This window comes from Panicum hallii, chromosome 5 (assembly GCF_002211085.1).
Source record: "Panicum hallii strain FIL2 chromosome 5, PHallii_v3.1, whole genome shotgun sequence".
In the NCBI taxonomy this organism is placed as follows: Eukaryota; Viridiplantae; Streptophyta; class Magnoliopsida; order Poales; family Poaceae; genus Panicum; species Panicum hallii.
The window spans coordinates 11,063,605-11,091,121 of record NC_038046.1 but is presented as its reverse complement, the minus strand read 5'-3'; the positions used below and the strand labels follow the sequence as shown (position 1 = coordinate 11,091,121).

General features: G+C 40.1%; 2 protein-coding genes across 12 annotated transcripts; one reads left to right on the top strand and one right to left on the bottom strand.

Annotated features, from left to right (window-relative positions):
- Positions 1 to 867: 867 nt before the first annotated feature.
- On the top strand, positions 868 to 4,640 carry LOC112895924 (KRR1 small subunit processome component). The gene is made up of 12 exons (XM_025963927.1): positions 868 to 1,241; positions 1,373 to 1,449; positions 1,547 to 1,657; positions 1,910 to 1,978; positions 2,727 to 2,783; positions 2,883 to 2,921; positions 3,024 to 3,134; positions 3,231 to 3,313; positions 3,398 to 3,479; positions 3,819 to 3,962; positions 4,046 to 4,126; positions 4,252 to 4,640. The coding sequence occupies exons 1-12, from the start codon at positions 1,016 to 1,018 to the stop codon at positions 4,366 to 4,368; spliced, it is 1,197 nt and encodes a 398-aa protein (XP_025819712.1). The 5' UTR covers positions 868 to 1,015; the 3' UTR covers positions 4,369 to 4,640.
- A 1,451-nt stretch (positions 4,641 to 6,091) lies between these two features.
- On the bottom strand, positions 6,092 to 27,270 carry LOC112893777 (myosin-17-like). 11 transcript variants are annotated; one of them, XM_025961259.1, is made up of 53 exons: positions 26,444 to 27,256; positions 25,603 to 25,731; positions 24,729 to 24,872; positions 24,501 to 24,646; positions 24,240 to 24,396; positions 24,053 to 24,111; positions 22,921 to 23,080; positions 22,674 to 22,823; positions 22,430 to 22,566; positions 22,184 to 22,330; positions 22,008 to 22,109; positions 21,852 to 21,909; positions 21,666 to 21,767; positions 21,302 to 21,339; positions 20,819 to 20,945; positions 20,559 to 20,726; positions 20,300 to 20,431; positions 20,104 to 20,213; positions 19,961 to 20,021; positions 18,739 to 18,916; positions 18,436 to 18,641; positions 18,178 to 18,297; positions 18,005 to 18,103; positions 17,631 to 17,819; positions 17,270 to 17,409; positions 16,248 to 16,415; positions 15,856 to 16,023; positions 15,356 to 15,523; positions 14,991 to 15,158; positions 13,214 to 13,381; positions 12,971 to 13,138; positions 12,196 to 12,363; positions 11,876 to 12,043; positions 11,627 to 11,794; positions 11,344 to 11,511; positions 10,875 to 11,042; positions 10,571 to 10,738; positions 10,286 to 10,453; positions 9,866 to 10,033; positions 9,564 to 9,773; positions 9,329 to 9,449; positions 9,151 to 9,243; positions 8,977 to 9,057; positions 8,707 to 8,901; positions 8,005 to 8,349; positions 7,795 to 7,926; positions 7,643 to 7,713; positions 7,459 to 7,558; positions 7,331 to 7,387; positions 7,185 to 7,241; positions 7,021 to 7,101; positions 6,832 to 6,914; positions 6,092 to 6,740 (listed from the first exon to the last, which is right to left on the bottom strand). In XM_025961259.1, exons 1-53 carry the CDS (start codon positions 26,444 to 26,446, stop codon positions 6,617 to 6,619), a joined length of 7,164 nt encoding a protein of 2,387 aa, XP_025817044.1. In that variant the 5' UTR covers positions 26,447 to 27,256; the 3' UTR covers positions 6,092 to 6,616. The 11 variants fall into 11 exon arrangements, with proteins under 11 accessions (XP_025817044.1, XP_025817045.1, XP_025817046.1 ...); XM_025961260.1 differs by lacking the exon at positions 26,444 to 27,256 and adding an exon at positions 26,215 to 26,305; XM_025961261.1 differs by lacking the exon at positions 11,344 to 11,511 and having other exon boundaries at positions 26,444 to 27,257.
- Between the last annotated feature and the right edge of the window lie 247 nt (positions 27,271 to 27,517).

The window sequence follows — 27,517 nt, the reverse complement described above, 5'->3', positions numbered from 1 at the left end:
TAGATTCTGTTTCTGCTGCAATCAGCACGCAGCGGAAATACTAGTGCCGAATAGTGTTGGTTGGTCGGCACACAAATATGGGTAGTTATTAGCTGCAACAAATTTCGCGGGGGCTCCTGTATAACTTCCGGAAGATGGATAAGCTATTTATCTATAAAGCCCATTAGGCCCAAATTAGAATCAACACTTTCGAAAAAATAGTTCAACATTTGAAAATAGCACATACATCAACATATTTAAAAATACTACCTTCAACATTTTTTACAAACTCTTCAACATTTTTTACAAACTATTTTAATATTTCAAGAGAATAGATTCAACATTTATCGAAATTTAGATCAACATTTTTCTTTTCAAAATAGATTGGCATATCATCTTCTCTGGTGACGTACGGCCAGAGGCATCGGGGGTGGAGCCCCTGCCGCAGCCGCAGCACGCGGCAAAGGCTTCACCGGCGGCGGCGCGTGGCGTGAAGCAGGGGATTGGGGCGGCCACTGCGCGCGCTGGGAGCAGGTTGCGGGAGGATGGGCGCGGCGGTGGCGGGGAGCGGGGGGCGGCCGCGGCGCGCGGCAAGGAGAAGTGGCGGCGTGGCAGGAGCAGAGGGCAGCGCGCTGTGCGATGGAGATGGTGGTCGGGCTAAAAAATCGAACGGATAGGAAGTGTTGCATGAATCTCTTGAGAGGTGGGGAAGAAAAAATCTTCCGAAAGATGTATAGGATTGGTGCAAATTTGGCTCCCAATCTGCGTAGGGCCCGGCCCGTCAATCGTACAGCAAGGCCTTCTTGGAGATATCTCATCGTAATAGCACCGCCAAAGCCCAAAGCCCAAAAGCCCAAAATATAACGCGCACCCAAAACCCCCAAACCCTCTTCCTGCATCCATCCCCATTCTCTTCGTCCCCGCCGGCGGCAACCCAAGCTACCAACCCTAATCTGCACGGCGACCGACCACGCCGCATCCTCCTGTTCCCGTTCCTCGAGGCCCCACGAAACTCTACCCCCTCTTCAGTTCAGCCATGGAGTTGGAGGACGAAGCGAACGCCGCGGCGGTGGCGGCGGAGGAGGGCGCGGAGGCGCCGGAGGGGAAGACCTGGCGGCGGAAGGGGAAGCACGACAAGCCCAAGCCGTGGGACGAGGACCCCAGCATCGACCACTGGAAGATCGAGAAGTTCGACCCATCCTGGAACGAGAGCGGCATGCTCGAAGTCAGCTCCTTCTCCACCCTCTTCCCCCAGTACCGAGGCGAGCGCTCCATCCTAATCTCGTCCTCCCTCCTGCGATTCCTTCGGAATGTAATGCGAATTCGTTCTGAGTGGGGCGCATTTTGAGTTAGTTGGAGGGGAATTGGTGAGATGCTGCTTGTTTGGGTGCAGAGAAGTACCTGCAGGAGTCGTGGCCGATCGTGAAGGGCGCATTGAAGGAGCACGGGATCTCGTGCGAGCTTAATTTGGTACCTGATTAGCCTTTTCTTAATTGCTATTGGGTGGCGTGATCGATGTGGTATTCTATTGATTTGAGACCTCTTTTGGCTCATGCTGTGTGTGTAGGTGGAGGGATCCATGACTGTTTCGACCACCAGGAAGACCAGGGACCCCTACATTATTGTCAAGGCCAGAGAACTGATAAAACTATTGTCCAGGAGCGTCCCTGCTCCTCAGGTATGACTCCTTGTGCATTCAGGTGTCAGAATCTGTGCATCATGTGCAGAGCTTGTTGTTCAACTTTTTGAAATTATATTGAGCTACTTGCTTATCTGAGCAGGTTTTAGTTTAGTTTGCTATCTCTTTTTGATTGCCATTTACATGTTGCATGATCTACTCCTGCAGGCTGATTGGCTGATTTTTTAGAATTTCATTTGGTTGAGATAGCTGTATGGAACTTATCTAGTATTTCTCTTGCTGGTTTTGCAGGCAATCAAAATTCTCGATGATGAGATGAACTGTGACATTATAAAGATTGGTGGCCTTGTAAGAAATAAGGTAAGCCTCCTTTTCATCATTCAACTTTAAGTCTGTATCTCCCTAGATATTATCCTTAATTAACTCAGTGTCATGAGGTGCTTCTCTAGTTCTCTGTGTGCTATGAAATATATACCCCCTGGAAGAACAATGTAAAGACCAATCTTATATACAGTTAAATGACAGACTTATCTGACGAGAATACTAAATAACCTTTTGAACTGTCATAACATGGTCAATGTTGTTGCCAGATTACTTGATTCCTCACTTGCCATTTGTTATTTTCGAAGGTGTTGTTGACATTTGGTGTGTATTTTTTTGTTTCATTCATTTTGTGATGACACTACATAGTTGGTAATGTCTTGTATAAAAACAGTGTTTGTTTGTTCTCTCATTTTATAATACTAATTTCTCATGTTTGCTAGGTTCATGCTTTCTACCCAATTGTGAATTTTCTGTTATGTTCATATAATCACAAACGGGCAAGCCTTTCTGTAATATAGTCATCTGCATGATACTTACTCTGTTGCCTTAAAAAAATTTCTCAAATCTGGCCTACAGATACTGATTTAGTAGCCTGTTTCATAAGGTTTCTTTCGGTGGCGTTATTTTATTATTTTAAATTATTGTGCTGTTACTTGTAACAATCTTTGCAACTGGAGCGACCTTATGATAATACGCTAAATATAATTAGAGATTTAGTGTGCTCGCTCACAATTTGTTGGTTCTATTGAACTTAATTCCAGTACATTTATAATGTTATCTACAGGAACGATTTGTTAAAAGGAGAGAACGCCTTTTAGGCCCTAATTTATCTACGCTTAAGGTAAAAACTGTTCTTATTCCTGCGGGTGCCTCATCTAATGTCAAAATCAGAATAATCATAATTCTTTTTGTTGCTTACACATTGTTTCGTGATATACAGGCCATTGAGATTTTGACTGGCTGCTACATCTTAGTGCAGGTTTTTCATATTTTCTTACCTTATGTCTACACTTTGAATTTCCTCCCTTTGACACAATTTGTAAATGTTATTTGTTACTGCTGTTGCCTTTCCCAATGAAAGGGAAACACGGTTGCAGCCATGGGTTCCTATACAGGAAGGGGACTGAAACAAGTTAGAAGGATTGTAGAGGATTGCATGAAGAATGTAAAGCATCCAGTGTACCACATCAAGGTGACTGGTTTCTCCCTTTGAGATGTTATTTTTATGTAGGGATGTTAGCAAGAAAAGGGTTTTTTGTTGCTTATTGATTACTATTAAACTATATAGGAACTCCTAATCAAACGCGAACTAGCCAAAAATCCTGCTCTAGCCACTGAAAACTGGGATAGGTTTCTCCCGAAGTTCAAGAAGTAAGTAACATCATATTTCTGTTAGAGGTTCAATATCAAATATACTGTATGTATCTGATTCCTTGTCACCATTTTATTTTTTAGGAAGAATGTCAAGCAGAAGAAGCCTCAAACTAAGGAGAAGAAACCATACACACCCTTTCCACCACCTCAACAGCCTAGCAAGGTAAGCAAGTGACTTTCTATTGTGTCTTATTGTTACTTAAGTCTGTACCTCTTCATATTCAGCCTTCATGACCAGTGGGGTAGTGATGATTAGTGGTAAGGTGCCCTGTCCTAGAACTTGTGCTTATTTCAGCTGTCCATGCACACATTAAATTCTATCATGCCATTTTCTTTATAAGTTAGTGCTATTCCTAGTATGCTACTTGGATTTGGAGTGCAACTTCCTTTCTCTGCTGTATTTTGTGGGTTTAGCAGTTCTAGTTGAAGGTGCTTCATTTTTTTTATATATTCTCATTTCAGACATTGTGCTCTTGACTCCTTTATTCCTCTTGATTTGTAGATCGATGCTCAACTTGAAACTGGTGAGTATTTCATGAGTGAGAAAAAGAAATCAGCAAAGAAATGGCAAGAGAAGCTGGAGAAGCAATCAGGGAAAGCTGAAGAAAACAAAAGAAAGAGAGAGGCTGCATTTGTTCCTCCAAAGGTTAGAATATTTTCCCTGTTTAGCTATCTTTTTGATGTTCCTCTTGCATTGATGATTAAAACATACCTTATAATTTGTTGCAGGAGAAAACTGCAGGTCCATCTGAATCTGTCAAGACTGCCAATGACAATAGTGAGATAGCTGATATAGCCAAGTCATTAAAGGTACATTGCTGCTGTTGTATTGTGCATGTACACCATTGACCGTTATTGTTAAATTTTTCAGTAGTATTGGGAAATTTTCAATTAGTACGATTACTTATCATCCTGAATTTATTCTCTATTTGCAGGAAAAGGCAAAGGAATTCAGAAAGAACAAGGCCCAAGAGAATGTCAGAGCTGAATCGTATCTTGCAAGTAATGAAGAACCACATCCGAAAAAGAAGAAATCAACCAAGTCCAAGTAACCATAATCTGTATGCATCAGACAGTGACAAGTGAGAATGATTACACGAGCCATCCCTATAATTAGTTCATTCATGCCCGCATCACTTTAGAGTGCAAGAGTTGCAATTGAAGATGATGGAACAAAAATTAAAACCTTCTGAAGGTCAGTTCTTGATGCAATAGTTGCTCTGCATGGTTTGGTCTGTTCATGGGTATCTGTCATCGGACCAAGGAACACAACAGATTCGAGTGGTTCTGGCTCATCACAAAAGTGATCATTTCGTCCCATATATATCCTGAATTTTTGTGTGTGCACCTACTGCTTGGATGATTTGGTTGATTTGCGCAAGAGGAAATGGATGAGTTTACCATTTCTCCAGCAGCGACAGCCCTGCATCTGTTGATTAGCCCCTCCGCGAGCATGCCTTCTGTAGATAGGAACATCTCAAACTGTACTACTGGAATCCCTGCCCAAGGCAGGAGTCCAGCGGTGTGCCTATTCTGTTGTTTTCAATGGCTGCACGCAGGGGCACACCGGTGATGGAGATTAAACAGATGAGGCCCCACGCCAGGCTTGGCCGCCGGGCCCTGTTGGCCTGTAGTAGAATGTCTGGCAATCCCACGTAGAGGCTGAATTAGTTCGCATTATTACACGTAGTAGGCAAACACTATACGCTTATAAAAGCGAAGTGTATACACGCTAGTCAGTAAACAAGAAGGCCACTATGGGACGTGAAAAAAAAGTGAAGTACGGATGTCTCCAGCGTCCGGAATGTCTCGGTCATTATCTACTCTTTATCCTCGCTGCATTATAACTGCGTCCAGTACCAGAGCCACTACATTTTTCTGAATAGAACTTGCATAAAAGATTTTTATTAGCATTTTTTAATACATAATACAACTTAGATATTCACAAACATACGTACACTTATCCCTATAAACATTTCACCCATATATTCCCCTATGAACATTTTACCAACATATGTACGCACTCATCCATATTAGCATTTATCAAATACAATGTTGCTTTGCTAGTCAAATCGCCCAAGAAAACCGCATCCGTTTTTAAGTAACACGTAAAGATTTTGATCTTCAAATCACGCTGAACAAATATGCATGCTGCCTTACTCTACTCGTTTGTGTTGCAATTTTGTTCAGCGTGACTTGGGTGAAAGAAAGAGAGAAGACGAACGTGACTTGGGTGTTCGTACGGCCCGAGAGGCTGATGCACCGCGGACCGCGCGCATGGAGGCCGTTCGTGCTCCGCACACCGCCTCGGCTCCACCAAACAAGGAGCAGCACTGACCGAAGGTCACCTGCGTTAAGTAGCAGAAGAAAGTCACTGTGACGCAGCGCTGTAGCCCGCAAGGAGCCGGTCGATCGCAGCGCAACGGCGCGCGTACGTCGTACTGGCGCCCGAAGCTGCTTCGTCAGAATGTCCGTGCGCTGCGCGCCGGCCGTCCTCCGGGGCCCGCGTCGCTGCCTGAGGTACACGCATGCACACTCAACCCCTGGTGTGTAGTTAATTCAACTCCTAACAACGGCCAGGATACCGTTCATCTCATCTGCAGGGCAAAGATGTTTCACTTCATCCAGGCAAAATGGCATAACAATCGTGCCTTCACAAGGCCAGCCATGGTCACTCGACTGGAGTGTTTATCTCGACAAGACCACATAAAACTCGGATCAGAGCAGAAACAACCGATAATTGTTACATGGTGTTCATCAGAGAGGACAGGAAAGTAAGCATGACATCCTTGTAACACATTACACATTCAGACTGTCACCACAGGGCAAGTCTTCAGCGTGCAAGTTATGTACACTAGAACTGATGTACAATACAACAAAGAAAACAACTAAAAATACATGATAAAAAAGGGTACCGACACACCAACCACAAAGCCATCACTACACGCCAGCTGGACAATGGGATTTCTATTTCTTTTATCATTTACAACACATGTACAGCTTTCCTACTTACAGAAAACCCCTTGCATCTATGCTCACTGGGCAGGGCCTTCTGCCCTAGCCCCTAGTATACAAGCCCAAAAATGACTACCAAGAAAAAAAACAGCAAGAAAAATCTGAATACAAATATACAATCAACGAATAAATCAATGAAAACCAGAAGCCTATAAGCTCACCTAGCAGCTAATCTTCAATGCCTTGCTATCTGGTATAAAAAGAATCACACATACTGTACATCCTAGACAGGAATCCTGATTTATCCACAGGTGGGCGAAATCTCCATGGTGAGAAAAAAAATGACTACTCCCCTCTTTGCAATAAAAACGCAAAGCTTGGGTTTTCATGGACAAAAGGCAGCAAGTCGTCATCAGCCATCTCAATGACTGGCAGTGTCTTTGTAATATCATCAAGTGAAAAAGGAATACTGCATTGGGAATGAACAAGCAACACCATGAGATATAAGTAGTAATAGTTTATAAAAATAATATGGCTAACATTTTTCACATATAACAAACCTCGAATCATCATCTAGGAGTATAGAAAAACTTGTGGCCATATTCGATTCCTCACGTACCGCAGATTTCAAGCTTGATGTAAACTACAGATAGATAGGTTGGATTTGTCAACTGATATGTCATTTGGAAAGGAATACAAACCAAATGTCCCAAGACCATAAACTACATTAGGGAAGCTGACCAACATACCTCTGCTGAAATAGTGTTGGTACCATTCACATCATCCCAGTACATACTAACTATTCGCTCTAGCTGTTGTATGCTGAGGGCCTAAAGATATCATAAAAAATATGAGTACAACCGTGAGAGGAAAGATAAGCAGCAGAAGAAACTCGGTCAAGCAAAATACTTACAGGGCACACATCAGTGCGTATCTCTCTTAATGTCCTCATTGGCTTAAGAGAAATCACCTGATAAAAGAGTAGCAAGGATCAACAGATTTATGATTAGAAACTCGTTATCTGAAAATTATTAGGCATTAAAGATAGTGTTGTCGCACCAGGAAATCAACAGCTTGTCTGATATGCCTCAAGGCCTCCCATGCTGAACCTGCAAACTGTGTGAAATATAGAACATATAAGCCAATGGCATTTGGGAAACCCATCTCAAAACAGGAAAGTGATTAACCTCTCTAGTAGCATTGTCGGACCAATGTTTTAGTTCAGCTAGTCCAGCTCTGACATATTCCCCGTTACTAAACGAACAGCACTCACGCCGCAAAAGTAATCTAGTTTCAAAGAAAAGATCTTAGAGAAACGTTACACAGATCAAGACAAGATAACATCACACATAATAAGGACAAAATCTTTACCGGTTAAATAGTTGAACATCAATCAGTGAGAATATTTGAGTGAAAAGTTTGTGCACCAAAACTGATGGAACCTACAAGTTCGATAGAGTAAGACATGCATTCCGGATATTCGGCTAATGGATGCCACATGTCAATAATAGTTTAGCACTCACATGATTTGCCTTCAGTACATCCAAGTAGCTAGTCAGGATTTTCACAATGCCCAACCAGTGTGTGAGTTGGTTCTGCTGACCCATGCCATTAAGATGGCCTTTTGCGAGACTTGAGTGAGAAGTTCGTGGATCCTGACAAGTTTTATGTTTAGACATCTTTCAATTGGGGACAAAATTTCGAACTAATGTTCATTTTTAAGGTAGCAGTACCTGTATACACAATTCAAGCAAAGGGTTTAGCTCCTTCTTCACACTGTCACTTATCATACCATAAACCTTTTCAATTAGATCCACGAGCTGCTGTTTGAATAGCAAAGCTGGATATTTTGCTTCAACTTGAGGCAATCCAGCAGATCCAACAACTGACTGTCCACTGAGGTAAGCAAGCCCAGCATTTGAAGTTTGATTTCCATGAAAGATCCTATCTGACGAAAATCTTCTCCTTTGTGGAGTCGAGATCGCTGTCCTCGTAGTTTTGAATGACCGTTGAAGGAGAACTGTTAACGTTGACAAGTTGGACAACCAATATGCCAATGTTCTCATATCATTTTGAGCCTTTTGAGGGGAAGAAAATAATAGGGCAATTAGCCAAATTCTAGTACAATAGCATGATGTAGTCTTGTATGAAATATAAAAATAAATGAAAAAATAATTGCCAAAGTAGGCATGTAACTGCTTTTCCCTTTTCATTTTTATCCAAATTTCTAGGCTTCCAGAGTGCGCATGTAGGCTCTAATATTGCCTACCTTTATATTCATGTTGAATAGATGTGGTTCTATGTTCAGATTACTAAAAGATTTGAATTCTCTAGTTCTCTTTTCACCAAGTAGAGGTAGTGCTTCATCGGCAGCAATGGTTCTTAAAAAGCATCACGATGAAATTTTTAAAACAATCAAGCTAAGTGGCAGGAACCTCTGTGGCCGTGTTTATAGCATGCAAAATGCTGTCAAAGACACCTGTCTTCATTGCTTCAAATGATTTCCAGTGGAGAAGACATTGATATATAAGAAGAGCTGCAACAGGTTTGCTCCCAGAAAATCCAAGATATTGTGAAATACAAGTGAGTAACCACTGCTGATCGTCCTGGGGCTGCTGATGATGGGAAGACTTCCAAAAAATAACAAAACTATCATTACAACAGTAAAATTAAGAGTTCAATTCAACGAACAGCATGTAGCATACCTGATATTTCTGTTTTGGTATTCTTTGCAGTTTTTCTCCATGTTCGAATTCTTTTTGGTCACCCAAGTCAGGAACATTGCCCTATAACCATATTTTAAAATGCATAATTTAAAAGCTCAATTCTAGAGATATTCTTCAGATGAATCATGAAGCTGTATACATGGTTAAACTCACTGATGAGGTTATTGCTTCTGATGTGCTAGCTGAGGGCTTCATTTCAGTTTGCCTTATGTCACCATTCAAAATATGTCCATTCTCTGGACTTCTCTGTAAAAACAGCAGTAGTTACAGTTTTGAGTGTTGAATGACTGGGAAAGTATACTGAAAGAAGGTTCTTCAAAGAGACATTTACATGGATCCTTGTGATCTTTGAGCGCGAAGCTGGAGATTTAGCAGTAGATGGCGGAGTTGCAGTTGCTTGTTGACGAAGAACTTGGTTCTCAGCCTCTAAGTTGGCTGCTTTTCCTTCAAGTCTGTTTATGTAAGGATAAGTAAGAATTATTTGGTCCAAGTTCGTAATGATATTATAAAGAAGTACCTGATATATCTATTTGAGATTATGGAACATGAAGTATGGAAGTGCATACCTTTGTAGAGCTTCCTGAAGTTGAGTGACAATTTTACTAGACTCTTCAATTTTCTTAATCAAAGCATCATTCCTCTTGAGGAGGTCCTCATTTCTCTTCAGTAAATCTTCATTTCTTTCATGAGCTTCAGTAACAGCTCTCTTTGCAGCATCACTTTCTTGTTTTTCCATTACAAAAGAAGACAATCTTGATATTGCATCTACTTGAAGCCTTGTTTCAGAGAAGAAAGTAATTAGATTTCAAAACAATAATATCAGCATATGGCAATTCCAGAAAGATACATAGAGAATGGTGATACTAACTTTTGTACTGTGTCTTGAAGTAAGTGGATCCTGTATTCACTGTCACTTATTTTCTTGAGTAATTCATCATTTCGCTCTTGAGCTTCGGCAAGAGATTTCCTGATTGTGTCATTTTCCTTTGTTGCAGCTTCCAAAGAAACATCTTTTGCAGCTATATTATCTTCAAGCCTGTTTTATTCAGGAACAATATTATAATTTCATAAAGTTTGATATAGCAAATGATGGGCATGTGAACAAGTAATGCATGTAGGAGGTGTGGAATATGGATAAACATTGTAGATAATTAGCCAAGGTACAAATTTATTTATTGTATTGCTACAGCATCTGCTTTTGCCCATGAACGAGTATGCATGCAATGCATGGATTGGTACATGTACAATATGGATAAAGTCATGACTAAGCACCAGTGAAGGTACACACTTATTAATCATAGTTTGAAGGTGTTCAATTTTTTCATTAGCATCTTCAACTTTCATCAGTAACTCTTCATTTTTCTCGTCGGCCTCAGTAAGTGCCTTTTTAATTGCATCCTTTTCATGTCTCTCTGATAGCAACAGAGCATCCTTTGTTGTTGTATTTTCTCCAAACCTGAATTGAAGGAATGATATGAAGCATTAAAATCTCATAACAAGACAGCAGACTATATGCACAGCCAAATCATACAAGCCCCGAGTTAGGCCCAATAAGAAAAGGCAGATGACATACCTTTCTATGGTACCTTGAAGAAGGTCGATTTTCCTGTCAACATCAACAAATTTCTTTAGTAATTCTTCATATTTTTCTTGACTTTCAATGTGCGCTTTTGTTGTTGCATCATTCTGTTCCCTCTCTCTCAACAGCAAATTCTCATTTGCAACTGTAGTTTCCTCGAGCCTGTGTTTGTAAAAGAAAATAAGAGTTGATACATCAAAGCATTTGAGGGATCGAATTTATCCTGCTAATAATTACTACATACGATCTAGTGTAAGTTCATATGTAGCAACAAGTAAACCAAGGAACAATAATGGACCTCTGTATAGTAAACTGAAGCTGAAGAATATTTTTATCATTATCATGAATTTTCTTCAGCAATTCTTCATTCCTTTCCTGAGCTTCACTGAGAGTCTTCTTTGTTGCCTCATGTGCCTGCTTTTCTGTAAGCAATAAGGCCTCTTTGGCAGTGCCATCTTGTTCAAGTCTGTCAATGGGAAAGGAAAAAAAATCACTACTAAGTCATAACTTGACGAAGATTGATGTTGAAGTTTTATCACTACAAAAGAATCTTCGAATCCCAAAAAAAAAACAATGCATGTAGTAAACACTCCAGACCATTGACATTAGAAAAAGAGAAAATCGATGGTTTTTCTTTTTCCAGTTTTCCACTCTTTTGGAGATCATTTGGGGATTTCCTGCTCCATTATCTTACTGACATGTGAACGAAGTGGAAAAATCCTTGAGACAGCGCAAGAAAACAAGGAAAGAAAAGAAAGCAATCTGACCTTGTTATTGTATCCTGAAGGCTATCAGATTTTCTATCTGCACCTTCAAGTTTCTTTATTAAATCTTCAATTCTCAATTGTGCTTCTGAAAGTAATTTTAAGGTGGAAGCATTCTGTTCCTTTTCAGTTAGCAATAAAGCTTCAGTTACTCCCAAATTGCCTTCAAGTCTATGCATATGAATTGGAACACATCGTCGTGTTATCCAATTGAAGTAAAAATAAGGTTAGTGCACTGAAGTCAGAATAGAAGGATGACGCATCCCTATAAGGAGAACTTACAGACCTCCTAACGGATTCCTCAAGTTCTGCAATATTTACACGAGCATCTTGCACTTCAGTTAGCAATTCCTCAATCTTTTTCTGAGAACCAGTTAATTCTTTCTTGGTTTCACAGTTTTCGTGTCTTTCAATAGCCAATAAAGAATCTTTATCTGCGGTACTTTCTTCAAGTCTATGTACAAAGAAGAGAAGTATTATACTTAGTGGAAAGTTGCTTTGAATCTCGCAATACTTGAAAGAGAAGAGATTAAACCTTTTTACTGAATCTTCAAGCAGAACAATTTTGCTATCTGAGTCCTCTACTTTGTGCATTAACTCTCGGTTTTTCTCTTGAGCTTCAAGTAGCAATTTTGCGGTCTCATCATAACTTTGCTTTGTTGTAAGCAGTATAGACTCTCTTGCAGCTGTATCTTTTTCAAGTCTAATATTAATTGAATAAAATTAAGGAAATCAGCATTAGCTCAAAAGGTGAAAAAGGATAAACAGTGGATCTTTACTATGCAGTGCACAGCAATTCAGTTTTGCTGCTAGTTATTGCAAACTACCAAATAGAGTTGGCACAACAAAACGGACCTTTCCACATTCTCCAGAAGCTGATGTATATTTTTCTCAGCTTCCTCAATTTTCGTTAGTAATTCCTTGTTTATCCCTTGAGCCTCAGAAAGTGATTTCTTCGTATGATCATGCTCTTGCTTTTCTGCTAAGTAAAGAGCATCTGTTGTTGTTGCGCCCTCTTCTAACCTACGTTCAGGATCATATTACAACAGCTATGATCCATAAAATTGATGACCAAATAGACAATCAAACCAGGTGTCATCAAATTGCCAAGTAATTTTCCAAGTATACCCATTCAACAAGCTAGCAATTACATAACATCACCTGCGTCAACACATAACTGTTGGGTTTGACAGAATCTTTATTAGCACAAGTTAAAAGAAATAGCACGATACTAGGTTAATAGGTTCTCTTCGCCCCACTTCATAGCTTCATGAACATGGCTTCCTTAATTTACTACTTCACTTAATGTCAACCAGCTGGCCAGCCCTGAGTCATGGTACAAACATCCACTATCCACAACGAAGTCATCATCTTCCTAGTCACATATTTTTCTTCCACTCCAACAACTATTCTATGAATCTATGGAGGAAATGGGCTGATAGCTGCAACAGCATCTACTCCAAATTCTGGATGGCCACTGACAACACTAATTACGCAGTTCAAAGTGAGAAAGATTATGACAGTACATGAGCAATGTTTAGCTGTAAGGAATTCCCATGCAGCAGGATGTTTGCAGATGGATGCAAACACAGGGCATGTAAGTGATTTTCTGGTAACAAAAACAACAAACCTTTCTATAGTATCTTGAAGTTGATCAGTTTTTCTATTAGCAGATTTAATTTCCTTCAATAAACCTTTGATCCTTCCTTGTGCCTCTGCTAACTCTTTTGATATTGCATCTTTTTCCTGACGTTCTGTTAGTAAAGTTGCCTCTCTTGCAACTGCGCTCTGTTCCAGTCTACGTTCATGGATAAACATGGTAAAAATCAAGAAACACAATTAGGTACCATAAACGCCTGCTATGATGCAGTACCTCTGTATACTATCTTGAAACTGATGCACACTGTGGTTAGCGCACTCAACTTCTTTGACTAATTCCTCAATTTGATCCAGAGCTTCTGTTAGTGTCTTTTTTGTCACTTCGCTTTCTTGCCTTTCAGTAACCATTAAAGCCTCTCTTGCAGTAGCATCTTCTTCGAGTCTAAGTTGTATCGAGAAAGAATAGAACATGACTATTTAAAGGCCTCACAAAAAAATGACTACTAATAAAATGACACTGGGAACTCTACCAAAAAGAAGAAAAGAAAAGAAAAGGGAAACTTGATTCACCTCTATTGCAAGCTAAAAGTTATTCTAAACAAATGAGTAGTGTAACCCTGACAAGCTTACAGTAGCTGGTAAACCAATTACCCACACAACTTTGTTTTCTACTTTTCTTATCAGGATCTGCGATTCTCCTTGCCATACATTATTTTTCTTCTGAACCTCAGCTGGTTCTTTTATTGCCACTTCATTTTTATTGCTTTGCAGTTAGCAACAAGGATTGTCAATTTGTCATGATAGTGCAGTTCCTCAACCAAAAGAACAAGATGCCAGTAGATAGTTGGTCTATTAACAGCAATTAGTGGGAATCCTTTTAGTATAAAGGCCACCTAGTTCATCCTAGATTGGTATAGGGCTTTTCTTTTCTTTTCTTCTTTTCTTTCTTTCTTTCTCTTTTTTTTTTTCTGCAGTGCCTTCTACTTACATGATCAACTCAAGTTTCTCTGTCAGTGCTGGTAAGTGTTTTTTTGGATTTTGTTATTTTAGTTGCTTTGAAAGAGAATTTCACTAATGCTTCAAGCTTTATTCCACAGGGAATTGACAACAGGAAAGGATGGTAAATCCAGCAAGCAGTACTGGTTGGTTTGGAGAGAATTTAGGAATAATTTTAGTGGAATGTTGATGCTAACACATATACAAGATGACGTAAACAAAACTTCTACTGGAACAGCAATGGAAGCGGGAAAGCCTTGAGCGAAATAATGCAAAACCGAACATATGGCAAGCTAGAATAGAATAGAGACAAACTACAATCAGAACAGGAACTGGTTCCCAGATGGCGACTAGGATCAACTTAGAGGCAATAAAACCGCATGACCTTTTATCCACATGAAAGAGAGCGAAAATTTCACTTATCCATACCATTTAAAAAGCTCTAATATGCTTTGAAGTTTGAACAGAGTTGGTATCGTAGCCTCGAAAAATATCCAATCTAAACGCTAATAATACCTATATAATGGATAACAACAGCTTCACATTTCTTACATATCTACGTTAATAGAAAATCTCTGTTAGTAGCTAAGCATGATGATCAATGAGTTCTAACAACTATTTGCAGAGAATCTCCCTGAGACATACTTGCTAGTGAGGGTGGTTGTCCCAACCAGGGCTTGATTCTCACCTTCTACATATTAATGTTAGGGCTCCTACTTGAGTTTTTTTTCCTGACAACTAGCTGCTAAGGTTGTCATATTCTATGGTTCATGTGATAGTCTGATTGAGCATGCAACATGGACAGTTTAACCGTGTCTGATATCTTCTCCCTTTTAGCTATTCTTGTAATATTTTTTAACTTCTTTACTTATTGCTTGATTTTTTTTGAAGCTATTCAGCAACATGTTAATCTTGTAAAAGAAATAACCTATATAGTTACAGGACAATAGTGCTTATCCATGTGAGTTCACTAACATGATGTGTGCATTTTGACAGACGAATAAGTAGGCAACTGAGAGACCACATTCGATATCAGTCTAAGGTAAGAATGCAACCTCTGTAAAGAATCTTGAAGAAGCCTATTTCTTCCATCAGCATCTTCAAGCTTCCTTTGCAGCTCTCCTATTTCCCCCTGAGAGTCGGCTAGTTGTTTCATGATTACATCAGTTTGCTGCTTTTCAGATCTTAACGAAGTTTCCAGTGCTGCCATATTTTGTTCATATCTAAAACAATGGGGAACAAATGATAAGCTAAGAGAGTAGTGAGCTAATAGAATGGTTCACTAACTAATGACAGGCAGCTCTCCTGCCCGTTCGAGGAAAAAAAAAGATCACGAGACTGCAGGATTAGCAAGTGAAATTTGGAAATCAGAAATGAAATGCTCTCAAGCATAGGGCAAGCTAAACCTTAAGTAACAGACCTTTGGATAGTTTCTTGGAAGTGGGCAGTTTCTTTTTCAGCAACTTCAATTTTCATGAGTAAATTCTGGTTTCTATCCTCAGAATCACTAAGGGATTTCTTAGTTGCTTCACTTTCTTGTCTTTCTAATGTCAATAGAGCATCCTTCTCCCTTGATCTTTCTTCAAGGCTATGTCCATCCATGAAAAAAAAGGGACAACTGTTAGTCTCCCAAAAAGTGAGAAGTTAATCTTTTCCCTTTCTCTGTGCAAATAGATTCATACATTGTATCTTTTTAGTTTATTGTCTCATAAACATCTTTTCTATTAACTGTATACATTTCTTACACCAGGCTCTCTCTTGATGCATCCCCTCAGAAGGTAAAAGGAAATTTTAATGGAGTTTTATGAATTTATTAAATATATAGTTGCGAAGAAAACATCAAATAAAAAAAATGCTAGAAAAACTTAATGCATGAATGCAAGAGGTTAGAACTATTGCAAAGGAAAGGAAAAAAAATACCTTTGTATAGTAGTCTGAAGCAGGGTGGATTTTTCATCAGTGTCCCCAACTTCTCTTTGAAGCTCTTCAATTTTTTCTCGTGCTTCAGCTAGTTCTAGCAAACTTGCCTCATGTTGTTGCTTCTCAAATATTAGTGAAGATTCCAGATTTTTCATGGCTTCTTCAAATCTGCATTCCACAATGAGGAGCAAGCTATTGGAAATTGAACACAGATGTAGAAGGATGAAAAGAAGATTAAATCTGTACAACTACCAATCACTATCAATGTGCTTTTGGGCCAATATTTATTTCTAAAAAATAGCTATGACCTTATAAAATATGCAAATTAGGGATTACTGATGATGCTACAATTCGCCGAGTTGACCACATTATTTTCTGGAATAAGCACAAACCTTTGAGAAGTTTCACGGAGGAGATCATTTTGTTTCACAGCATCTTCAAGCTTGCTTACCAATGCTTCATTTCTTGCTTGAGATTCAGCAAGTGTAGCACTAGCTGCTTCATTTTGTTGTCTTTCGGTTAGCAAAAGGGCCTCTCCTTCTCTTATAGTCCCTTCTAGTCTGCGCCGATAAAGGAAATTTTGCATTATCAGAGTAATGTAATGCCTAGAAAATGCAGAACTATTACCACCTAACAAAATAAGAAACTGCGGCAATTTCCAAAACAATTGGAACCTACAGGAGTGAATCTAGGAATGGCAACAAAGGCTCCCAGTTATTTAAATTAATTAACAAGACACCCATGGATTCAAAATCACAACATATATTACGAAGTACCCTGCAAAGAAAATTCTAGATCTGCAACGATCAGATTGGTTCAGTTCTTGGCCCCAAATGAATAAATTGTGCATCATGCAAATAAAATCTGACTATAATTGTCACATGAAATTGGTCTTGATGGATGTCTAGGTGTAGATGCTGTGTTGGTTGGGTCGTTATTCATTGGCGTGCATGTTCTAATTTGTTGTGAGGTGGATTGGATGTGTACTTATTTCATTTGATACACAGATCTCATGCGTATTTGAGAAAAAAAAAGATTGCCATGTGAAACAATATGCGAACAGGAAAATTTATGCACTTCTACCACTGTATGCAAGCTTTGACCATAGAAATATGTATGAAACTCCAATCACCTGTTTTTCTGGAAAAAAGTTCCCTTAGACAAAATGACAAGGGACCATCCCTTCAAGATAGGTAAGAAGATATATTTTCCAATAAACGACATTTTTAAGTTCAGATCACGGCAGCTAACTAATATTGGAGTCCACTAGAATCGTGGATATGTTTGGCTGCTGCCACTGCTATAATAGTTCCACTCCAACACTGAGAGAATGTGAATACTAAATGCATTTGGACCAGCTCTGTACAAGAGTCGAGAAACAATGTCATGAGGTTAAGGAAATTAAGCAACAAACCTCTGTACAGTATCACTAAATTGCTTGATCTTTTCATCTGCATCACTGACTTTCTTATTTAACTCTTCATTCGTCTCCAGAGCATTAGCATGTGCTTTCTTTCTTATATCATTCTCCTCTCGTTCAGCTACTAGCAGCTCCTGTAATAATAGCACGCACAACATTCTGAACAGTGCCTAATGTGCTAAGTTTATGCTACAACTTAATTAAATTCTAAAGGAACTCTTATGATAATATATAATACTGAGTATATTAAACTAAGAGTATCCATTTGATAAAACAGAACAAGACCAGTCCTCATTTGACTCCTGCTTGTAGATCAGTTGCAAAAAAACAGTAATATCATGGGTGAAGAACATACCTTGAGGCCCTCAATTTCAGTAGTCAACAAACTGATCTTTTCTCTTTCTTGAGCTAGAGCTTCTTCAACAGCCTTTTTAGCTGATTCTTGTTCCTGCATCGCTTTGACTTCTTCTACTCGCTGCTCCATCTCACGAAGAGCAGTCTTCAGTTTGGCAACTTCTTCTGCTTTGGACTTCTCCAGATCATCCTGTAAATTGAATATACATGAGTATGATCCATATATGCTATGTCTATAAGCATAAAAGGTGCAGTTCCACAATGTGTCAGTATAGGATGCTTGGTGTACTTCTAGGTTTAAAAGAATAGGCTTGTGTAGCCCAAGTATTTAATATTTTTCAACAATTCCAATGGGATCAAAGACCAAGTATTGACCCTTAGTTTCTTCTCCAGGCCTAGGCGGCTTGTTAGGTCTTCCACACGTTCCTCAAGTTTCTCTTTTGCCACCTTTAGAGCTTGTGTATCTCTTGCAGCCTAGAAAACATGCAAACCAGAACAAGCTTAGAATAAGTCTTACAGAATAAATACCATAACAGGTGCTCAAGTACCATTCTGAGCTTCCTCAGCTCCTTCTTAGCAACCCTTCTTCGCCAAGCACACTGATATGTTAATGCCGCTCTCTTCAACTTCATATAATTTGAGTAATCTCTGTGGCAACGCCATTGGGACTGCAGCAGGAAGTGTCACAGTGATGGTCCAAATAGAAGAAAAAAAAGTATGAGAACATATATTAATGACAGGAGATAAATGTCCATCTGCTGTATAAGTAAAACAGCAGCAAATTGCTATAAGAAATGCTAAACTACCTGGATACGGACTGAAGCTTTATTTCTCTTTCTGAAGTTGAACTCATTGCGAGCTGCCATGGCCCTTACCCCTGCCTGCAATGTAACGGCTGACAAGCGCAGTTGGCAATAAGTTTTCCAGGCAAAATACCAGCGGGTGGTTTTCTGAATTCTCAATGCTGCTGCTTGCTGCCTCAGGAATTCATGTTGCTTACAAGCCAATCTTGCTGTAATTAAAAAAAATGATCTTAGTATATGTACAAGGCTCCACTGTGCCTCTATGAGCATGCATTTTATTTCAAAGCCCATACTGAGAGGTTTTACCTCTAACAAAAGACTGCAAACAAATAGATGCGTCTCGTAGTACTAGGAACTGCTCACGAGCAACGTGAGTACGGTATTGACTCTGAACACCTCTTGCTGCATAATTTCGCATCTCTGTTCTTCTAGCATCCAGATCAGCCATTTGACCAGCCCTCAGGAATACCTTAGTTCTTCCTATCTGTTGCTCAGAACATATTTTACAGTATGACAGCAATGAGTATATAAACTTCTAAAGCATACAATTTTATATGATACTAGATAGAATAGCTACACAAGATAAATTTTTTTGGGGACTCAAATGTATACAGAAAGAAGCCTAAACAAAAAAGTCAAACAATGGTCATCAAATGCCTGGCAGTGGCCATTATTGAAACCACTCACTCCAACCACAATTAACCTCACCAAGAACCAATTCTATACTTAAAACCTCATGAGTTCTTTGTGGTGAATCGGTACCCATTCCAGTGAACTCAATGCCTTATTCTTTGAATCTTTTTGGTAATTCATGTTGTCTGTATTCGAGGGGGGAAAATTCATGTTGTCTACATACAAGAACAACAAAATGTCTTTGACTCGAAGCAATCGAACTTGCCAGCTTAGAACATAACATACTCTAGAACGCAATTGAAACCCAAATCACAAACCTATTTGGGCTCACATGACCTGCCCACTTGTTCTCCTAACTGAAACCAAAACAAAGGCCATCCATTTTCCAATTATAGGTCATTCCACCTCATAAGTTGCCCGTCTATTCTTAATGTAAAATGTTTACACCCATTTCAGCTCAGGGCAAACTTGCCCTGTTACAAAACATACTCCCTCTGTCCTAAAATATAAGGCATTTTGGTTTGTCCTAAGTCAAAGTAGTCTAAGTTTGACCAAATCTATAGAGAAGAATATTAACATCAAACACATCAAATAAGTAAATTACGAAAATATATTTCATAATGGATCTAATTATTTTCATTTGACCTTCAAAATATTATTACTCCTTTCTATAAACTTGGTCAAACTTAGAACAGTTTGACTTAGGACAAACCAAAATGCTTTGTATTTCAGGACGGAGGGAGTATATAATTATGTATGTTGCACCCTCTCTCAATAGGGAATAACCTCCCAGACTTATGCCCTTTCTTTTTTTGTGTGCATGAAAGTTGTGAAGAGGAGAAACATGTCAATATTTGGTACATGCTGAGGAGTTTGGTCAGTAAAGTGGCTTCACCTGATAACCTTGTAGTCCTATTTTGTCCAAAATCTTTTGACAGGCGACTTTTTCATCATTTCTACCAGAAAAGAACATGGTCATAATTACATGATAAAATTGGAGAAAAAAAGGGCATTTCATTGTAGAACAATCATACTCACTTCTCTTTCAGAATTTCAGGAGCAAGAACACGAAAGCGATGTAGAAAATCATGGAATAGTTTCCTTGTCGGATAACCAGCACAGCTGATTCTAATGGCTTCAAGAACACCCTATTAGGATGGAAAATCATCAGCGAAGCGCACCATAAAATGAGCATCTAGAAATTTGGCAAAAATGAATGCGATAGTTTCCTTACCGAGCATCGAAGCTGCTGCAGAACATTAGTGTTCTCAAAAATAGCAGGCTTAAGAACACTATTTGGCTTTATACATCTGATGTAATGTGGCTCTGTTGAGCTCAAAGTCTCCATGAGCTCGTGAAGTTGCATCTGCAAATTGCATTCAGAAATCAATACAGCAACAATGGCATGTACACCAAAGCTTTCATAAGAATACAGCAAAGTAAATATCGTCAGATCTCCATTCTTAATTGGGAAAATATTGTAGAAATGTTACCTTAAAGCGAGTTGCGATTGAGGATTTTGATGATTTTGTGTTCTCTTCTGTTGCTGGTGGAAATAACCCTGATACAAAAGAGCACTTAGAAGCGTTAAGTAATTCTTGATGCTCTGATACCACATAGTCTTTGTTCTTGTCCAGGAATTGATCAGATTGGTATGTTACCTGGGGAAATAAAAAAAAGGAAAATGATTGTACTCAGGCAAAAACATAAAAACCAAATGAAAAGACGAGCTTTAATAGTGCGAAATACTTACATCTCCAGCATAATGTTGAATTGTAAAAGCAGTCCGAGAAAGCTTTGGTTTGGTAAACCTTTTGTGGTTCTTGAACTTTTCATACAGCTTTTGAGATAATGTCTCATGTGTGGACTTTGGAAACATGCTGGTGAATATATATCAGCACAGAAGAGGGTAACTGTTGTTAGATACTATTCACGAAATTAGTGCAAGAAACATGCTCATGAATATATGTGAGCACAGAAGAGGGTAACTCTTGTTAGACACATGTATTCGCAAAATTAGTGCAAGAATGTGCATCCTTGATTAATGTGTGAACACTTAATTTGGAATCGGAAACTGGGTGTTCAATTCAATAAAATATGGAAAGTAGGATTTGGAAATGCACCAAACTCAAAAAATCCTACTGGAAGTATCAAAATAATTTTAGTTCTCTCCATCATGCATACATAAGCACAGCAATAGGTTTGTCAGAGGAAAATATGAAACATGTAAACTCACCAGGCTTCATCAAGAAGTGCAATAATGCCACCTGGTTTCTGGACATAGAAAAATGATAGAAGAACATGAGAATATAAAAGGATAATAGGTGGAGATAGATGAATGAACAACAAGAAGTCAAGAACACAAGTGTGTTGATTACTGTCATCATGTGTATAGGGCATTGTAGCTAAACTATGCAATAACAGCTAGGCTACGATAGACTAAGCTTAATAGACCAATACCTTAGTAACCACAAGGCACTGCATCTTATATAGTAACCAACTCATACCTTTATACAGCTAGGCTGCGATAGACTAAGCTTAATAGACCAATACCTTAGTAACCACAAGGCACTGCATCTTATATAGTAACCAACTCATACCTTTTCAATCAAGTCAAGTACATCTTGATTGTCAACAAACTCTATGTAACTCCAATTAATCTGCTCCCTTGTGTATTCCTCTTGTTCCATTTTGAAGACATTCTACCGAAACAAGCACCCAGCATTAATTGGCTCATGCAAGCAAGAAAAAGAAAACTTCCACTGAAAATATGAGTTCCACAATACCTGATTAAAATGTTGCTGGAGTTTTTCATTGGTAAAATTGATGCATAGTTGTTCAAAACTGTTATAACAGTCACAAACAAGTAGGAGAGTAAGCACCCCTCAGAAAGGTCTTTTACAGTAACAAATTTAATGTTCTTTCTTGAACTAATTGCCTACCTGTTAGTTTTAAAACTTTCAAAGCCATATATATCAAGTACCCCAATCAGTTTGTTCGAGTCTGGGTCTTGTCCTATTGATGCATTTATTCTGTTTACAAGCCTGCAATAATATAAGTCTATGTAATTAGAAAACAATTACATAATTAGTAAGGAATACATTGCCAGGTCTATTACCAGTCAAATAATCGAGAGTATATCTGCTTTGCTAAACCATCCCGGCTAATAGTAGCAGAATTCGGACCAACAGTAGTGGTAATCACTCCTTCTGGTGTATTGATTTCCCTATTTATCAAGGCGTTCTCCAACTTCTCGCAATCACACCTGTAATGACCATTCCAAGTGTAACGTGGATTATGGACATGTAATATATAACATTAAAGTTATGAAGAGAAGCAGAGAATGGAAAAACATCAGTCATACATCAAGAGCTCTCCTGCTGTATTAAGATGGAATCTAGATTTGTCATCCTTTATTACAGATGAATCGACCTCTCTCCCTTTTGCAAAATTTATGTTTCCAAGATGAAGCACAGCAGCAACAACGCGGAATATTGCTTCCTGTAGATAGTCATGCCATTTGAGAAAAAGAAATTACTTACTGTATCTCCTTTATCCACATTGGACAAACAATTTGTTACTGAACTTAAAGAGGAGGAATTATAAACCTGTTCTTGCTCAGTGATGCCAACAGTATCCATTGCATTTCTTGTTGCAAGATATTCCTCAGCATCATTGATCCCATCAACGTTAATGCAAGCTGATTGGTTGAGATAGTGAAATGAAGATGGGTCCCCAAGCTTATACTTCTTAAGATCCTGCAACCACAAATTTTGCATAGAGAATGGCACAAGTAACAGCTTGGTTAGAAGATCTGAAATAAATAGTTACATCAAGATTGGGAAAAATAAATACCTCAGATGGTGCTGCGCACAGGAAGTAAAAGCAATGGTAGTTTCTCTCTGGGCTATTAATTTGGCAGACTCGGGATCTCTCGAGCAAGTAAGTCCTAATGGCAGCACCAGATATCTTTCCGCTCTTGTCAAACTGGATTTCAACAAATTTACCAAATCGACTTCGCCACATGGAAAGAAAAGGTTTAACAAGTGAGTCAGTACCATAGTATGTGCAAGTATGAGAGGATAAATGATATAGTTTATATAATTATCCTTCTATATAATAGTGACCTACAAATAAAAAATAAAAAATCCTACAAATGTTTTGACCTCTCACAAGTCACAGAGAGTTTGTAATGGTTGTAGTTTTTCTTAAAATTACTACTATTTTCTATCAACAAGCTTGTTTGGCTAGTGACTTCAGTGACCAGAAAAAGGTTTTGCATGCCACATAAATTTAAATTTTGGTTTTCACTAGAGCTGCTACAAGATTTCCTAATCTACCAGCAGGCTTTTTCTTTTGTTTAATCTGCCAAAACCGCTCAACATAAGCCTTTTCTGTTAATTGCCGACTTGCTGCAACTGTTCTGAGTTAGATATTATGTACCTCCAAACTAAACAGCTGCTACAAAGCTTTCAAATTGAGGTCTAATATTGAAATATTGCCACCTTGTCATAATTTTCATTTATAGTGCTCCATGCCTTAACAAAACGTGACCACAGGTAAGGTCATACCTTTGGTTAATTTGATACTTATAAACCAATGAATTAGCTGCTGAGAAAAGGTAGGCAGTATACTTTAACCCTCCCTGACATGCCTAGATCACAAAGCCAGGCTGACAGCAAGGACTCGCATGTCTCAGGGAGGCAGAAAATTGATTTCCTTAAAATTGTCTCCAACATAAGATATTTGGCTCTGATATCATCTAGTTTCATGCACTAACCAACTCACTCACAAGATGAAGCTGCAACAAATACTGTGATTTGGCCATTCCCTCAGTTATGCAAGACAGTATGTACTATCACGAGGGTTTTGTATTTTCAGCTTATTGGTGTCACCACCAAGATTTTGTACTTTAGGTCTACAACCAGACATGTTAAATATCTTCTGAGTTCCATATATATTATGATATCCATGAAAAGGGAATCACCTTGAGTTGTTGTTCCGAACGGTTTTCGCATTCCCAAAAGCTTCAAGGACTGGATTAGACTGGATCCGAAACATAAGTAAGTAATGGAAACAATAGCTACAAATGGAATGATTAGTTTGACAAGACTATAATATAACATTTGCTTTCATCACCAAGAAATGTTGGCTTACGAAACTTTCAAACTTACTTCTAAAACCTGCTGTTCAACTGTCCTTTCTCCTGTTCCAGATCGCCCACCCAGGAATGCAAGATATCTCATCAACAATTTTGTAGTTTCAGTCTTACCAGCACCACTTTCACCACTGACCAAAATGGAGTTACTCTTTCCTTCATTTATCATTTGCCTGTTTCCTTATTCAAATGAACGCAAAATGGTACCATCAATATAGGGGTACCTCCACTAGGCAGTTGATGAATAACATTAGATAGTAGTAGTATAAACATTCACCTGTAAGAAACGTCAGCTATTGCAAATACGTGAGGATCTAAGTCCCCTAGATTTGCACCTTTGTATTTTTCCATAGTACAGGCATCAACCAGATTAGGCAGCCTTTGGAATGGATTTATTGCAATCAGAATGTTGCCAGTGTAGGTCTGGGAACTCAAGAGAAGAGCATTAGAGAAAGTTGACACGCATAATAATTGTGCTTCCACAATTTAACAAATCATTACTCACATAAATGATATTTTTTGCATATCTGACAGCCAGGTTATCCAGAACTCCAGGCTCATGCAAGTATGATAACCTTGTCATGTCATCCACTCCATCAGGTGGTGCTTCTGTGTCTTTAGGGTGAATATCTGATATCTTTGCAGTGACCTGGTTACACAAGCAAAAGCGTAACCAGTTTCATGAGACACAAAAAAAAAACCTTCGAGTAAAGCAGTGCAGTGACCTGGTTACACAAGCAGAAGCATAACCAGTTTCATGAGACAAAAAAAAAACCCTACTCCATCCAATTTGATGGTGGCGGCGTGAGGGTACGACTCCCCATGCTCATGATTTGCATGCACGCGAGATTGCACATACTGCAGATTTTAAATCATGGTTTCTCATCCATCTAATCCAGATAGGTTATAAACTGGTTATGTGGTTATATAACTCAATGTTTCTGCAGACCTTACATATATGGCTGGAAGCAGGAATCGCAAGATAGAAGGTATTATTATCAAAAACAAAGATAGAAGGTACACTTAAGGGAGAAAAAACTCAAACTCATGCGTTAGTGAGGAGTATATCATCACAATATGCAACGGTCAGATTATTCATCAATGTTTTAAAAGTTTTCCTGGCTATGCATAAGGCACTAGTTTTTTTTTCCAACATAGGGCACACTATGTATTAGAACAGTCTTGCAATATAATCTGCGGTTAGATGCCAGCATCAGTCTATACTTGAATGAACACTAGAAGAATGACAAGCGATGGCACACACAGTAAAGGAAGTTGTAAATGCACTCCGAACAAGAAACTGAACTCTGAAATCACGAAGAACCCAAAAGCAAACAGAACAGGAACATGGCAGACTTCATCAGCATGACAACACATACCGTTTTCCCCTTGGGTGTGCGAACATGGGCATTTTGACCATCAATTCCGAATACCTCACCATCAACCCAGGCTAAATCTTTATCTTCCACCCATACATGAGAGCCTTTAACAATGTTTAACATCGAAGCCTGCAAAATGTGACAAGCGACACATTCAACATGTGAAGTTGGATTCAAGGCAGATCAACAGACTAGCATACATGCATATATAAATGTTGAAACTTGCACTGCAGCAAATTGCAAAAAGGTCAGCGGGTTTCGCAGAGGACGACATGTATACCAACTATCCTTCAGGTCTTTGTACTTAGAATAGTCCAGGTCTGATCACATGTAATGTATAGTTATTCCAGCAATGTGCATTCTGCCCTGAAACTATCATAGCAAAACTGGTCCTTATACAGTTCAGCTGATTCCCCGGAGTGAACAGACTTCACTTCACTCGACTCCTATACCAAGAGTACTGAATTAAACACAAGTAGTTTTTCTAAACCAGTGTGTTATCATAGCAAGCTACTCTGACATGATCCGAACAGCCTGCAAAAATAAAATACTTGTGGCTACACTTTGGCTCTGCACGAGGAAGCTAGAATTCAGTTCATCCAACAAATGTACCAGAGAAATCCAATCAATCCATCGCTTCAATGAATCGAACCCTCCAAAATTGTGCAAAAGTCCAAGTCCAATTTCACTTCACTTTCCCCCAAACTCGAGTTGCAAAACCACACGATAGTCCCCCCCCCCCCCCAAAGCCAAAAACAGACGCCAACGGAAGCAGACAAGCTCGCGCCCGGACACATCAGCGTCGCAGCAAAAAGACAAACAAACAGAGACAGGCACGCACCATGTCTCATCTGCGGCGATCGAGCCGCCCCGCCCTGCCTCGAGGGACGGACCCCGGTTTAAAGCGCTGCAACGGGACCGGACGGGAGGAGTCGCGGCACGGTCGGCGGCGGCAGCGGCGGCGCCGACGGGCGATCTCCTCCCCTCGGGCGCTATCCGATCGCCGATCGCCCCTGCGGCGGCGCGATCCGCCCCGGGATGGGAGCGCGCGCGCGCGCTCGCGGGCGAGTGGGGGCGTGGAGGCGCGCGACGGTGGCAGCAGCAGCAGCGACGCGGAGGCGGGTGGGCTGATGGGGTGGTGGTGGTGGAGGAGGGCGACGCGACCGCGGCACGACAGGAGGAGAGAGAGGGAGGAGGGTGGGGTGAGGGGAGCCACAGCCAGGCGAAGCCAACCGGGCGCCACTGTCATGTAATGCGATTAAAAAAAATGGGGGAATAATCTCGGTGCGCGAGGCGGAACGGAACTGTGCCGCCCGCTCGCGCCAACGTGCGATCGGGGTCGTCACCACGAGCGCACCAGCGCGGCTGCGCGCGACATTTCCAAAAGCCGGGGAAAGCTGGGGGAAGGTGGCGATGCGGGTAGGAACGGCCAAACGGGAGAGGGGGGGGGGGGGATCAAAGGCGAGCGCGACGGCGACGGGGAAGAAGGAAAGGCGGTGGTGGTGGAACCGGAAGGGATTAGACGAATCGGGGACCCGACGCGAGGTTAGAATCGGCCAATCGGGTCAGGGCGTCAGGCGGGCGATCCGTCGCTTGATTCTGATCGTGTTTTGGGTGTGGTTAGCGTGGGGAAAGTGCTCTGGCGGGGCGGGCTTGGCAGGCGGTTAGGGATGGATGATGACATGTGCGCGGGGGCCAGGAATGGAGCGGACAGCCGGGCAGCGGCGGGGTGGATGGACTGGCCGGGAGGGCGCGGGGGCCACCTGGCCGACAGTTAGGCAGCGAGTCGTCATTTTGGGTGGATTTCTTGATGGGGAAAAATAAACTCGATGGCTTTCGGCGAGGGTGGCGGTGAGGACTGGAAAGTCGGTGCCGAGCTGCCGGCGTAGCCGTACTCATACTACGAATTGTACCG